General features: G+C 39.0%; 1 protein-coding gene across 1 annotated transcript in view; it reads left to right on the top strand.

Annotated features, from left to right (window-relative positions):
• LOC114458222 (serine/threonine-protein kinase MRCK beta-like) overlaps window positions 1-15869 on the top strand; it is a 46951-nt gene that overhangs the window by 30626 nt on the left and 456 nt on the right. The window contains exons 17-36 of the mRNA XM_028440565.1: window positions 1250-1352; window positions 1417-1565; window positions 6118-6215; window positions 6288-6367; window positions 8872-8934; window positions 9002-9055; window positions 10046-10151; window positions 10219-10358; window positions 10423-10562; window positions 10774-10855; window positions 12795-13011; window positions 13235-13297; window positions 14040-14281; window positions 14342-14696; window positions 14774-14871; window positions 14946-15030; window positions 15267-15378; window positions 15443-15560; window positions 15649-15727; window positions 15795-15829. Of these exons, the coding sequence (XP_028296366.1) occupies window positions 1250-1352; window positions 1417-1565; window positions 6118-6215; window positions 6288-6367; window positions 8872-8934; window positions 9002-9055; window positions 10046-10151; window positions 10219-10358; window positions 10423-10562; window positions 10774-10855; window positions 12795-13011; window positions 13235-13297; window positions 14040-14281; window positions 14342-14696; window positions 14774-14871; window positions 14946-15030; window positions 15267-15378; window positions 15443-15560; window positions 15649-15727; window positions 15795-15829 (2419 nt within the window). The remainder of the gene's footprint in view (window positions 1-1249; window positions 1353-1416; window positions 1566-6117; window positions 6216-6287; window positions 6368-8871; window positions 8935-9001; window positions 9056-10045; window positions 10152-10218; window positions 10359-10422; window positions 10563-10773; window positions 10856-12794; window positions 13012-13234; window positions 13298-14039; window positions 14282-14341; window positions 14697-14773; window positions 14872-14945; window positions 15031-15266; window positions 15379-15442; window positions 15561-15648; window positions 15728-15794; window positions 15830-15869) is intronic.

Consider the following 15869-nt stretch of genomic DNA (forward strand, 5'->3'; position numbering starts at 1 on the left):
TATCATCAAAAACATTCTCACCAGTAACAACATGTCATCCCACGATATAAATGATAAATTAATACGTCTGAAATGACTGAGAACCATTAGTTCCTCAGTTTAACCAAGAACGTCCATAAAAACATGTTCTAGGAACCAAAACTGTTCCTGTTTGTTGTCAACTTATTATTCTCTGGAGCAGAACGTTGTTTACAGAAGCTCTGAGGTGAACCACCACCACCACCACCGTCTGTGTGTGTGTGAGGTGGTTGTCATGGCTACCAGAAGCTACTATGCTGTGATACATCATAAACCACTACTGGGTTAAAACCACATAAACATCAACAAAGTGAACCAATCCTAGTTCCTCCATCAGATCCACCTAAAGTTCTACAAACACAGGGACAGAGATGAACCTGTAGCAACCATTATGAACTGGAAACTCTACTAAAGCTAACTATGCTAAGCTAACACACAGAGCTAATGCTAACCACTCCATATAAGGAATAATAATGTCACTATTCATTCGTCCAAATTTATGAAACACAATATTATTTAATTACATTTCACGTGTTCACAGACAAAGCTGGTCCCATTAGACTAATGTAACTATTGATTATTACACATAAATATACTGAATGATGACATCATCAGCTTGATCTGGTTTAATTATAGGAAATCATAGTTATTTATTAATCATAACTTCATGTAACTCATACGATAAATGAAACAAGATTCATCAGCAGTAAAAACACTGATGAAGTTATTTTTGCTTTTTTTTTTAGAAAATAATTTTTTTTCAAATGATGAAATAAATGAATTAAATACAAAGAACCTGTTTACGCTAAGTTGTGAAATTTTTTATTTATCGTGATTTTTACCGTTATCGTGATAAATACCTGAAATTATCGAGATTTTTTTGTCAATATCGTCCATCTCTAGTGTGTGTATAATGTGTGTGTGTATAATGTACACACACACATACAGTATATATTGTGTGTATAATGTGTATATTGTGTGTGTATATATTGTGTGGCTATAATATGGATATAGTGTGTGTGTATATATTGTTTGTGTATTATGTATATATATTGTGTGTATAATGTGTGTGTATATAGTGTGTGTGTGTATGTATAATGTGTGTGTATATAGTGTGTGTGTGTGTATAATGTGTGTGTGTGTATATATAATGTGTGTGTATATAGTGTGTGTGTGTGTATAATGTGTATATAATCTGTGTGTGTGTGTGTATAATGTGTGTGTGTTCCAGGGTCAGTGATGAGAAGGATGCTCGTGGGTATCTCCAGTCTCTTGCGTCTAAGATGAGTGAAGAGTTGGAGGCTCTGCGTAGCTCCACCTTACCCAGAGCTCAGGTAAACTGTCACCTGACCTGCCTCACCTGGTCTCCATGGTAACCTCCCCCCCTCCGCCCCCCAGGACCCTCTGTGGAAGGTGCGTCGCAGTCAGAAGTTGGACATGTCAGCTCGTCTGGAGCTCCAATCAGCTTTAGACGCAGAGATAAAAGCTAAGACACTCCTACAGGAAGAGCTGAGGAGACTGAAAGCTACACACACACACGTGGAGAGGTGCGTGTGTGTGCGTGCATGTGTGTGTGTGCGTGCATGCGTGCATGTCCCGTGTGTGTGTGTGTGTGTGTGAATATGCATACTGAGCAGCGCCACCATGACAGGAGCAGATATTGCAATGGCCACACACACACACACACACACACGCACACACACGCACACGCACAATTTCATTCTTTTTTTCTATAGCAATATAAACTAATGGAAGTTTTAACCAGTTTTAAAACTTTATTACACTAAAGAAGAATTATCAAAAAAACAGGACATGCATTTGATAGAAAAATAAGTCTCCAGTAGAAAACATAGACATGACTTATTTAAACATGTTCAAACCTTTATAGATTATAAAACATAAACCTGTTTACAAACATACAACACTACAGAGTCACTGCTAGTGATCAGACGTTGATGCTCAACACATTCAGAGTCTTTGTTGATGATGACGTCATGTTAACACTGACACTGGTCTGTTCATCCATTCAACCATGGAGTAGAAGCTGTGTGACCACATGGTGCTGTAGGACACGCCCCTTATAACCAGCACTAGGAAGGATTAGGTGTGGAGGAGAATCAGTGAGGAGGTGGTAGTAGCAGGTAAAAGTTCTCTCTGTAGCACTGAGTTAGCATAGCATAGCATTAGCCGCTAATCACACCAGCTTTTTTCACTAATGGTTTATGTTTATGAGGAGAAAAAGGAGCAGAGCTGCTCACTACAGCAGACAGTGAAAGTCACCACGTTGGATGTGTTTCTGGTGAGTGAACGCTACTCACTGTAAATATGAAATATGACAATGCAGCTATACATGACTTTTTTGTTTTGTTGTAGATTGTAAAACTTTTCTAAAATATATTACTAAGTAAATTGGTAACTTAAGTGTCCTTTAAATATGAGATTTAAGCAAAAATGTGCAAGAGCTCTGAGCAGTGCTTCTTCACACCATCTAGCTCACTAGTGTCCCCACTTTGTCAAATGATTGAGCTAAAACAGGCCTTCCATGTCTTCAGAAGTTACAAACTCCTGCAGACAGAAGAACCCTAACCACCAAAGAACCTCAACATTTGTGAAATGTGATTCAAACCAGGGGCGGAGCTTCAGGAGGGGCTGGGAGGGCAGCACGCCCCCGGATAGGAGGTAGGACTTAAGGGAGCTGTGCCTCTACCACGGCTCAGGGGAGCTGGAGAAGGCGGGGCCTCCATGACTTGTGCCCAGAGGTTGACAGAGTATAGACAGTCACCATCATACAGATTCATACAGGTTATATAGACCCACTTCATGTGACGTACACATACTAAATTAGGTTTGGTGCAAAACATCCTGAGAGCTACTGAGGTGATGGTTCACAGGGAGTGGACAGAGCGTTATCTCAGTCTGGATACAGTAAAAAGTCACCATAAAAAGCTGTAAATGGACTGATATGCAGACGTGGAGCAGTGAGGAGGAGACTTCATGTAGAGATGGAAACTCATCCAGTGAAACTGATCAGAATATGTGGAAATACACAGAAACCTTCATTAACAGGAGTACAGTAGCCCCGCCTACCTGTCTGTTCATAACAGTTATAAACATCTAGAGACTTCATGTTTTTAGCTTTTCTATGGTTTATACACTGGCTTTTTCTGTCAGATATGTATAAATATCTGATCATTAAACATCTGATGATCACTAGTTTTCAGGAACGCTGCATGTGTCCCACAATCCTTCACCTGTATTTAAAGTGAGCTTTAAATACGTTCTACATATTATAAACTATTTATGAGCTTTAACAGTGGTTCATTCATTGATAGTTTGACATTGTTCATGTGTCACATATGTAAACAATGGTTTCTACACAGAGTGTGTGTCCACGTCAGTCACGTGTTCCACTCATTCTCTAAGTTAAAACATATAAAAACCATATGAGGAGCACAGTGGGACAGGAGAGACTGATGATGTCTATAGAGAATGACAGAACAAAGACAATAAACATAGATCATCATGGATAGGTTCACAGAGCGTAAGGCTTCATATGTCTATAGTAGTTCATATTAAATAGTGTTAGTGAACATGTGGGTCACTGTGTTAGTTTAATAAACTTTATATCTACTGATACAGGCTCTGAGGTGAAATGGTTAAAGTCAGAATAAAACGCTGGCTATCCGTGGTGCTGAGATGTTTTAATGTGTGTTAGTGACCATCTTAATGTTTTTGTTGTTCTATTGTTTTTTAATATTTCATGTTTGTTTGATGGACTTCATGACATAGTCACTCTCTGTGGTGTCAAAGTGTGTAAACCCTGCTGTTGTGGGCGTGTGTATGTTTAAAGGGCCCGGTCATTAGCCCCGCCCCCAGCCCAGCTCTGATTCAAACTGTCATTTTTTAATCAGATGAATTAAGTTATTATGGGTTGTTTGTGTATTTTCAGTCCTAGTGTGTGTAGATTGTCTTTTATTTATGTCCCTGTAGTGCTATTCACTTATGTCTACGTCTGCTTTGGTTTCACTGATTCACCATTTACATATAATGAACACAATATAGAAATATACAAGTAGAGACACTTTGACTTTGTTCTAATGTGTTTTAAAGAGTTAATTCTATAAGAATAACTGGAAAGTTGTGGTTAAATCATCACTTATGTCTATACTCACTGTAATCATTACTTCACCTCAGACACACCCAGTCACTGATTGGTGAGCTGTGAACATCTCTTAAAGTGATAGTGTATCTTTGTCATTGGGAGCCTTAGTGCTCCGCCCTGTCCCTGAAGCTCCTCCCACAGCTTTCTCATTATTAATCTCTGATCAATAAATAAACACATTTATACGTGTGGTAAACAGAGGTGATGATACACACGTATATATTATATATTATTACTGATGGTTTAAACACACTGTGATATCATTAATAATACGCTACACATTAAACATGTAATAATGATTATATCATCATTTGTATGGATTTATAATCATATTAAAACATTTATCATCATATTATGTTTAATTTATTTTTAAAATACCGTATTAAAGTAGTATTTATAAAATAAAGTATAACATAAGTCTTTTATAGATATTTATTGAGTGTTTTAAATCATCACTAAATGACTTCTTTATTAATGATGACGTGGTTTATTAAGAGTGACTCAGCAGATTAAACCTGGTCAGGAGCAGGTTTGACACACGGACTGTGTTACTATGGTAACCAAGGTGTTTTCTCATTGATGAAACCACTGTTCTAGTTAGAACCAGGCTTAACAAAGCCAGACTCTCAGATTAAACCTGAGCTGGGTTTAATTAAACACCCTCTGATTTCTTTGATCATTGACAATAAAAACAATCCTTTGATGTTCTGAGTTTATTACTTAGATGTGAATCATCATCATCATAATAATAATTTCTGGTCTGATATTAATGTTAATACTGTTTACAGTCCAAACTATATTTGTTGAGGTAACAAAATGATTTGTATTCATACATTTAATTAAATATCTGAGCTTCACTTCCCTCTGATCTCACATTATTATTATTATTATTATTATTATGAATAATACACTTAACCCCTAATGTGACACACATTAAGTATAAAAACAATTCATATATTGTAAACTGCTGACATCAACATTTTGATAAGTTATTTATATGATTGTGTTTATAATGTGCATATGCAGTTTGAAATATTGAGCTTAATTATTTTATTGATAAATGTCCTTTATGTATCACATACACAATGGTTGTAATTATATAAAATAATGTAGAATAAACAACCTCATTATTCACTCATGACATCACAATAAAGCAGAGGTAAAAACTACAAATAAAGATTTAATTTAATCATTTCATAGCAAAATGAAAAGCAAACATTGTGACGTTACAGTAATAAATACTGTAAGTGATGTTTCAAAACAAACAAATCAATGTTTTATAAGAAAAACTCATTGAGAAAAACTGACTTTAACAATATCTGTACAAAGGTGTTTAACAGTTTTATATTTTAGACTTAATACCAATAATAATAATAATAACTACTGTACAGTATGACTTCTACATATCAAACAAGGTGGAAGACCCTGTTTAGTGTGTAGACATCAGTCTGAGCTGAACACACACACACACACACACATTAGACACACACACACACGGCGTTTCTGGTCATTTTAATGTAACAAAAATCACGTATAAAATTTTCATTTGAGGCCATTTTTCATAACTTCAAATGTTAATTTTTGATTTTTAAATCACACTGTGTGTGTGTGTGTGTGTGTGTGTATGTTTAATGTGTGTGTGTGTGTGTGTATGTTTAATGTGTGTGTGTGTGTGTGTATGTTTAATGTGTGTGTGTGTTTAATGTGTGTGTGTGTGTGTGTGTGTGTGTGTGTGTGTGTGTGTGTGTGTGTGTGTGTGTGTGTGTGTGTGTGTGTGTGTGTGTGTGTTTAATGTGTGTGTGTGTTAATGTGTGTTTGTGTGTGTGTGTGTGTGTGCGTGTGTGTGTGTGTGTGTGTGTGTGTGTATGTTAATGTGTGTGTGTGTGTGTGTTTAATGTGTGTGTGTGTATTTAATGTGTGTCGTGTGTGTGTAACAGTAAACTGAGGGACTCTGAGCTGATGGTCCAGGACCTCCTCCAGCAGAATGAGACCCTAAAGAAAGAAGCTGAAGATGGGCGTGTGCGTCAGGATAAAGGTGGGATTAGATGTTCTCTCAGCTGAAGCTGCTGGATGGTGATTGGTTGATAATGGGGGCGTGTCCTTACAGGTCTGAAGCTGCCAGACTTCCAGGATTCCATCTTTGAGTACTTCAACACGTCTCCTCTGAACCCTGACCTCACCTTCAGGGTTAGTCCCTCCCCCTTTCATCACAGTGATGTGTAGGAGGAGGAGTCATAAGATTTATAATATTAATTATTACTAATATTACAGTAATTTTCCAAGAGCTTCCATCTGAAATAGAGTTAAAGTGTTTCATATCACTTCATATCTATTCTCTATATAATAAACCTTATGACTGTAATATTTTCATAAACCACAGACAACTATAAACATTTATTCATCAAAACAAGTTCAAACCTACTAACATAATAAAGCTAACAGAGCGCTATGCTAACTAAGCTAAGGATTAATGTATTTATACTTTAAAGATAAAAGCTTAGTGTGTGTGTGTGTGTGTGTGTGTGTGTGTGTGTGTGTGTGTGTGTGTGTGTGTGTGTGTGTGTGTGTGTGTGTGTGTGTGTGTGTGTGTGTGTGTGTGTGTGTGTGTGTGTGTGTGTGTGTGTGTGTGCTATGATAACATCAGTATAGAATAATGTGGCTGTAATTACTTTAGTCCTGATTATAATTTGAGATCCAGATCCTCTGATCTGATTGGTCGGTGGTCGGTGGTGGGTGGTCCTTCTCTGGTAGCAGAGTGGACTGAGGGGAGGAGTCTGAAGCAGCAAAGCGTGTGCAGGCTTTGTTCTTGTTGTTCAGTTTTCAGCTCTTTCACACGTGGTTCTAGGTTCAGTATCTTCAGTTGGAACAGGAGGTTTTATCTCTGAAGCTTGTTTAAAAGGTCTAATGAAAGAAAAGACTTTGTTACAAAGAAAATAAAAGATTAAAGAAGACGTACTGTACATAACACTACAGTAAACATCTTAGTGACCAGCACCAAAACCCAATGATTTGCTTTTGTCGCGGTCTAAGCGATTCTATTGGTTAGCGTGTTTTCAGGAGCCAATTAGATTGCTTTGAATGTTCTGTGGGGTGTGGCTATCATGTAAGTGTGATAAGAGATGAATGCATGAGAAACATTTTGGGAGAAGAAACATGAATATAACTCATAAACCAGTTAGATTATAACTTTCTAAAGCAGAGATCATATGTTCCTGGTTATTGTGGTTATTCACCAAACATGATCTACTTTATGCAACGTTAATGAGAGATTCTTTAACTGTAAAAACATTTATATGATCTTATTCTAAGGTTGTCCTTGACTTCCTGTGAATAAAACAGTTATTGACAGTGTAGAAAAATACATATCAAACTTTTATCAGGAAGTTTTATTAGGATGTTTAATTATTACTACTTAGAGAACATGTGCTTCAACACAGTCTCAGCTCTTTGTCTCTGTTTGAGAGAAAAAAAGAAGGAAACTCTTCCTGACCAAGTGGTCAAGAAGTGTGCTGTGGTATCTGTCATAGACATGACCTCCTACCGATGACATCACACCACAATGATGTCATCACATCATCACTGTATTGTTGATTTCTCTCTCATCAGAGGTGTGTTCCATAAAGGAGGTTTAACAAACTCTGAGTCTATCCATAAACTCTAGGTCAACATACCCTCCATGGTAAACTCTGTGTATCTGATTCATTACAGCTGGTATGAAGTGGATCAATAAACTCTGAGTCTGTAAACCTTGGGTTACTGACGTACATGATAAAAAGCCTTCATTAATGGATCAGAGATGACTTGAGCTGCCATGGCAACCACCCAGAATATAGTGATTTATTCACCCTGATGGTGAAATAAGCCTGTGTTTGATGAATATGATCCTGTTCTAAAGATGTGTTCAGTCTTCAGTGATTATAGTGATTAAATCACCTGTAATTAATAACACTTTATGATCACTTCATCACTTTATCTCTTCAGTGACGTAACGAGTGGTGAATAATAATAATAATAAAATGTGTCTGAGGAGACGTGTCAGCATCATAGATGTCTGTATAGAGAGTCCTCCTGTTACACTGGATATAAACACAGTGACTGATGCTTCATATCTAATCATTTATATTGATTTTAATGTAATATTATCACCAGATTCATCTCTACGTCATAAAATATGTCATAAAAAAACACTGAAGCAGAACGTGAACCCGCAACCCATCGCTTCCTAGAGCAGCGTCACAATTCACTGTGACATCATAACTTCATAGATGTATGATCTACAGATTTAACTGTATAATAATATAAAACAATAATCGAGCCTTAAAAGTGTATTAATTTAAATGATCATCTTCTACTTTATATTATCTACAGGTTTATATTCAGTGAACTTTACTACAGACGTCAGTAGATGTTTTAATGTAGATCAACCTCTCAGTGTCTAAATGATCTACATCTACAATGTTAGAAAGAAAGAAAGTAATGATGTGAACACGTCTGTGGTGTGTGATGTCACTAATGTGTTTCAGAGAAAAGTGTTAAAGTTCATTAAAGTGTTCAGGTGGGCGGAGCCAGGTAGAAACCCAGGGTTTCTTTGATAAAACCTGTCAGTGACCAGGTTTAGTTCATGGACAATGTTGCCATGGTAACATACTCAGAGAAGAACATAACCTGTTTTATCAAATAAACCTCTGCAGACGACAGACTTAGACTCCGCCCTCAAACCTGAGTCCACGCCCCTCTCCTCTCCCTCTGATCAGGTGAGTCCTTTTCTGCCATTTCTGATTTCTGATTGGTCGTCAGATCTAACCTGGATGTTGTTTACAGGAAGTGAGAGCTGAGGACACGCCCACTGAGAGTCAGTGTCAGGACACCTTAAAGGTAAAGCTGTGATGTTTGAACCAATGAGCAGTGGCGTACTGACTGTAATATTATTATTATTATCTATTTTTCCTGATGTGGTGTTTGTTTGATCTGAAACCTTTTTAACAGCTGTCACATGGTCACATGGTCACATGGTCCAAGTGTCCGTTATTTTAAACTTATTTGGTGATTTCAAAACGTTTATTTTCATTTTATTTTGAAATCACAGCGGAATCAACGCTCAATTACATACACACACACACAGGTTACACACACACACACCATTTTTTATAATATAACTTCAAATGTGCACGTTTTGTTTTTTTAAATAATCAGCGGGGGGGGGGGGGGGGGTGTACCACCACTGCGCTAAGATATGTTAAATGCTAAATAGTTTTATTTTATAAATGTAATGTCTCTAATAAATGTTTTTACCTAAATTGCTGCTTTGGTACAAACTTTATTTATCATTTATCATATTCATGTCTCATAGAAATAAACCAGATAAATCACACACACTATTTTATTTTACACCCATAAATAAAGCCTTAATAACACTACAGAGTACAGTATGTACACCTCTATGTACATACAACCTTATAACACATACTCATATGGACATAATTAACAACTCTACTTAAGCTCCTCCCACTATATGAATACATAGTTTCAACAAGGACTGTACTAGTATATATATAATAATAACAATAATTATAATGATATTAATAATAATGATGATTATAATATTAACAATAATGATCATAATAATGATATTATTAATAATAATAATTTTATTAATAATAATAATTTTAATGATGCTATTAATATTAATAACAATAATGATTACATTAATAATTATATAATAAAAACAATAATAATAATAATAATGACTATTATTATTATTGATAATAATGATATTAATGATGCTGATGATAATATTATAATAATAATGATCGTTATAATAATTTTAATAATGCTAATTATATTAATAATGATCATATTTTGCAGCCTAAGACCCACCAGCTGATCATAAAGACGTTCTCTAGCCCCACCCAGTGCTCCCACTGCAGCGCTCTGATGGTCGGCCTCATCAGACAGGGCTACGCCTGTGAAGGTAGGCCACGCCCCCTCGCTGGCCTCAGGCCTCTAATGTCACCTATAACACGTGTGTCTGTCCTCAGTGTGTTCCTTCATCTGTCACGTGACCTGTAAAGACCACGCCCCCCAAATCTGTCCAATCGACAGAGCAGAGCAGGCCAAGAGACCACAGGGGCTGGACGTGCAGCGCGGCATAGGCACCGCCTACAAAGGCTACGTCAGGGTAAGCCTCGCCCACAGCCTGTCGTTACTACTGATGACTCGGTAATAATCAGCGTGTGCTCCAGGTCCCAAAGCCCAGCGGCGTAAAGAGAGGGTGGCAGAGAGCGCTCGCCGTCGTCTCCGACTGTAAATTGTTCCTGTACGACGTACCCGAGGGGAAGACCACCCAGCCTGGGCCTGGTGCCAGTTTGGTTCTAGACCTCAGGTCACATGTTTATTAAAAAGAGACATTACAGTTAGTTAGCAAAAAATGCTATTATTAGTTATTATTAGCATCTGTTATTACACATATTTAAAATCAACAAATGCAATATATATTTCAATACGTCTATACAAATATAAAGAAAAGCATGTTAGTACCAGGTGTTATTATTATTAAATATTAATAAGTATTCTCATATATTTATATATTTCAGAGATGAGGATTTGTCCGTCAGCTCAGTTTTGGCCTCAGATGTGATCCATGCAAACAGGAAGGACCTCCCGTGTATTTTCAAGGTAAAAGTCTTTCTTTAAAAGCTGTTAAAGGAAGCTCACACAGTGATTATTAATGACTAAATATTAATTACACTAATTATTAATGACTAATTATTAGTGACTAATTATTAATGACTAATTATGAACAGTGATTATTAATGACTAATTATTAGTGACTAATTATTAAGTATTATTAACTAATTTTCTAATATCTGAAATCTAAGACCAGATTCTGAAAAATTGAAACCTCTCCACAAAAAAAACTGGCTAGTTTTGTTTTTTAATAATCAGTCGTTAAATAGAGAAAGTTTTACACAAATCTTCAGTTTCAGAGCAAAAATCTGAGAAAAAAGCCTTTTTGTAAAAATAAAACCCTGTCAGTGACTTTAAAGCTATTTATTTGCTTTATTAAAAACTCTAACATTGTTTCCTTATATCAGTGATGTTAATAACCAGGTGGTCACATGAGGGTCTCTGGGAAATTAAATGGGTCCCCGATTAAAAAAAAATGTATTTCTTATATTCTTCTATTTTTTATATTGTAGTGTTAAACTCTCTTAATGGTAGTATGATACAGTATGTCTGTAATTAGCAGATATAGTCATGTATGTTCAAAATGTATCTAAAATTAAACAAATACAATTCAAATCTGAAAAGTTTATTGCACAGTAACAGGTTATATTTCACTTTTGTAGCAACATAAAAAAACACCAAAATAAAATGACTAAAATTCAAATGAAAACAAAATGGTGTCTGTTGTACAAAAATAAATGATCAATAAATGTGTTGATTTTAACACAAACAAAACATTCTCATCATCACGACAAATAAATTGTCACCAAAATAAAACCAGAATCGTTTTGTCTGAACATCAACTAAATCATTATGAAACTTAACTAACACAGTGTAAAGTCTGTTTAGAAAAATAAAAGAATCAGATATGTTTATGGTGTATAATAAACAGCTAGTTTACTGCTTAGTTGTAAACTAGTCTGTACTCAAGGTGTTCTTAATGTGTAAATGGGTCCACTGACTGCTACGTTTATTTTACCAGTTACTGTGTTTTTCATGGGAAAAATGAGGTGGATTTACTGCATCCTTTTAGATTTTTATGCATCAGGGACGCAGGACGCGTACCTAGCAACATCACTGCTATATTAAAAAAAACACACACCAGGCTTTTGATGATAAAACTATCATTATTTATCTGGGTCAGAGTTAAATGGATTTCTTACTGTATTTTGGCGTTCCTCCAACTTTCTCTCCCATCAGTCTGCACACACGCAACTTCCTCTTCCTCCCTGACATACAGTGTCACTGTGTTCCTTGTTTTTTCTCACTATCGCCACATTATCCATGAGTTCCACACATGCTCTGGTCGAGTGTGCGCTGCAGTGAACGTCAACTCTGTACGTAGCGCCATTTTCTGTCTCATAAATGCCTTTCCTCTCTCCCTCTGAGCTCTGCTGAGCATGGATGATCTCTCATCCAAAGGTGTGCTGCTACCTCCTACATGTCACCTATTATTTTGCTATCTGGCTCACAGGCTGGGGGTATTTTGTACCCCCCACTCCAGACACGCAGCAATGACCCCTTTAACCCGGTTAGTTGATGGTTTTATCTCACCATCACAACACCATCAATAATTCACTCAGGTCCACATGTTCTGTGTTAGTATGTGGAGCTGTGAGCTGCTGGATACTCACAATATCACTCTGTAGCGCCATAATCTCACTTGTTCCTGCTTCTTCCTCCTTTGCTGGGTAGCATCAGTAGCTAATCTCACATCTAAAGGTGCACTGCTGCCATCTTCAGGGCACAGTTGGCCACCACAACACCCCACACCTTAGATATTGATGAGGAACCTCTGCCAGGGTGTTTTCTAGTGATCCCCATGAAAAAACACAAATGACGAGTTATCTCGTCAATGAGTGAGTTAATGACTAATTATTAATGACAGGTGAGCTGTAGTCAGCTGATATCAACGCTGAGCTCATCGTCTCTCCTGGTTCTGACTGAGAACGAGGAGGAGAAGCGTCGCTGGATCAGAGTTCTAGAGAATGTTCAAACCGTGGTTCTAAAGAACCACCTGAGGAACTCCTCCGTCCACGTTCTCCAGGAGGCATACGACGCTACGCTGCCATACATCAAGAACACACTGTCAGCCTCTGTGATTGGTCAGTTACTTACATCTGTAGTTCATAGGATTCATCTCTAATATAATTATTAGGGATGTAACGATCCCTATACTGTATATATTTATTTATAATATAATATATTTACATATCTAATATATATTTATAGTATATGTTGATGAATGAATATATGGGCCTATTTAAATGAATGAATGACAGCGTCCAATAGAAAGCTGAGTTGGTGTCATGTGATGTTTGTGAGCAGATCGAGAACGAATCGCGTTGGGAACTGAAGACGGACTGTTTGTGATCGAAGTGACGAGAGACGGTGAGAGCACCTGATCAATAAGTGCTAATTATTGATAGGTCTTATTATTGATTGATTGATTATACTTTATTAATCCCCAAGGGGAAATTCAGTTTCAGTTGCATCCCGGCCAAGAAACATGAAGGACAATAACATATCACATGGGGAACAGGTACGGGAGTACTGGGGAGGAGTCAGCAAGGGAATGAAAATAGAGAAAGTGTTTTGAGACGGGCTAGCCATAACATGGCTGCCAGCCCTACTGTTCTGTTCCTGGTCACTTCGATAAGTAATCCAATAGTGTGGTCATTTCCTGTGAGACAAACTATCCTCCTCTTAAAGTTCACGGTGGAATCCATCTGGGAGAGTTCAGAGAGTTTGGCTCCTTTTGTCGTTAACTGCAGCCTCCAATAGTGCTGCCAACGTAATGCCAATCAGCAGAAGACCTGATATCATAAATTCCAATCTGATGGTGGACGTTGTCGAAGTATTCAGGACTTGTGAACTCTCCCATTGCCCGTCCTTCTAGTGGAGAGATTTGACCAAAGAAAGACCAGATAATCAATTCCATGATTAGATTCAGGATCAGGATGCTGATAGAGGCTCCTGTTAGTTTAAAACAAGACAAAAGAGCAACAAGCAGGAAAAAAATAAATAAATACATCAGTCTAATTTAATTTAGTTCATCAGTCTAATTATTGCTCGGTCTGGTTATTGATTGGTCTGGTTATTGATTGGTCTGGTTATTGATGGATCCCCACAGTGATCGTCCGAGCAGTGGACAATAAGAAGGTCCATCAGATCGATCTGGTTCCCAAGGAGCAACTGGTGGTCCTGCTGTGCGGGCGGCCCCGGCATGTGTACCTCCACCACTGGGGGGCGCTCCAGGGTGACGAGTCGTCCTTCAACATCAAAATGAACGACACCAAAGGCTGCGTGGCCCTGACCACAGGGGAGCTCCACCCCAACGGCCCATCCTGCCTCCTCACCGCCGCCAAACGCCAGGTCTGTGCGGGCGGAGCTGTGCTCTATATCATAGATCTATAGCTGTGACTCCTCCCCCAGGTGCAATGCTACGAGCTGAGTGGCGTGCGGCCTTACCACCGGCGACTGTGGGAGGTCCAAGCCCCGGGGCCCGTCCAGTGGTTGGGGATGTTGAGGTCTCGGCTGTGCGTTGGATACCCGTCGGGCTTTGTGCTGCTCGCCCTACAAAGCGAGGCGTCGCCCGTCAGCCTGGTGAGCCCCACCGACCCATCGCTGGCCTTCCTGTCCCAGCAGCCATTAGACGCCCTCCATGCGCTGGAAGTGGGCCACGACGAGCTGCTGCTGTGCTTCAGTCAGCTTGGAGTGTTCGTGGATGCCCGCGGACGTCGCTCACGCTCCCAGGAGCTGATGTGGCCAGCCACGCCCCTCGCCTTCTGTACGTACAAAGAACATGTGGTCATCACTTGACCCTGAGGTCACAGGTCATGTGACTCTCCTCCCCTCTGTCTGCAGGTTCAAGCTCCTCCCACCTGACGGTGTACAGCGACAACGGCGTGGAAGTGTTTGATGTTCAGACCACAGAGTGGGTTCAGACCATCTCACTCTGTAAGGTAACCAATCACAGCTCAGCACACACCGGCCAATCACAGCCAAGCACTGTGTAAACACCTGTGCCTGTGCTTAGCTCCGCCCCCTGACCATGGACGGCACGTTAAACCTGCTGAACTCTGACCCCGCACGACTCATTTACTTCAACAACAGCTCCTCAGGTAACCATGACGACTCACCTGGGACTCCACAACGCTAACAACTTTCCCTAACGACTCCCTGTCTAATCATTTCTTCTCTCCTAATGATTAACTATCGACCCTCCCTAATAACTCTAACAACTCTCCCTAACGACTCTTTCAATAATGACTCTCTCTTAAACGACTCTCACCTAACGACTACTTCCCTAACGACTCTTTTAATGACTCTCTCCCTAATGACTCTCCTGTGCTGTCAGACCTGGTGGTTCCTGATACGTCGGAGCGCAGCAGGAAGTCGATGGTTCGAACTCGCAGTAAAAGAAAGTTTCTCTTCAAAGTGGCAGAAGAAGAACGAGTCCAGCAGAGGAGGTTTGTTTATCTGTTTGTTTATCTGTTTGTTTGTTTGTTTGTTTATCTGTTTGTTTGTTTACAGGGAGATGAGGAGGGACCCTGAGTTGCGTTCTAAGATGATTTCCAATCCCACTAACTTCAGTCACATCACTCACATGGGACCAGGAGACGGACGCCACCTGCTATTGGACCTTCCTCAGGTAGCTCCGCCCACCATAGAGTCCACCTGCAGATACTATTATCAGTTTTCAAACAGCTTTAATCCACCACTAACTTCACCTGCTTCAGGATGATGCGGTCAAAGATAGGCCACGCCCACTGTCGAGTATCTCTCGACATAAGACGCACATCACTCGCACAGCTTCAGGTAAACACACAAACACACAGACGCACGCACAGACACACACACAGTAACTGCTGAATCTGTCTGTCAGATTTTGGAGGCGGAGCTTCATCTCAGGATTTGGAGGTAAATCAAAGTTTTTCTTTCTAAACCTGTGGTCTGAGGA

Source organism: Gouania willdenowi (genome assembly GCF_900634775.1).
Source record: "Gouania willdenowi chromosome 24 unlocalized genomic scaffold, fGouWil2.1 scaffold_320_arrow_ctg1, whole genome shotgun sequence".
Classification (NCBI taxonomy): domain Eukaryota; kingdom Metazoa; phylum Chordata; class Actinopteri; order Blenniiformes; family Gobiesocidae; genus Gouania; species Gouania willdenowi.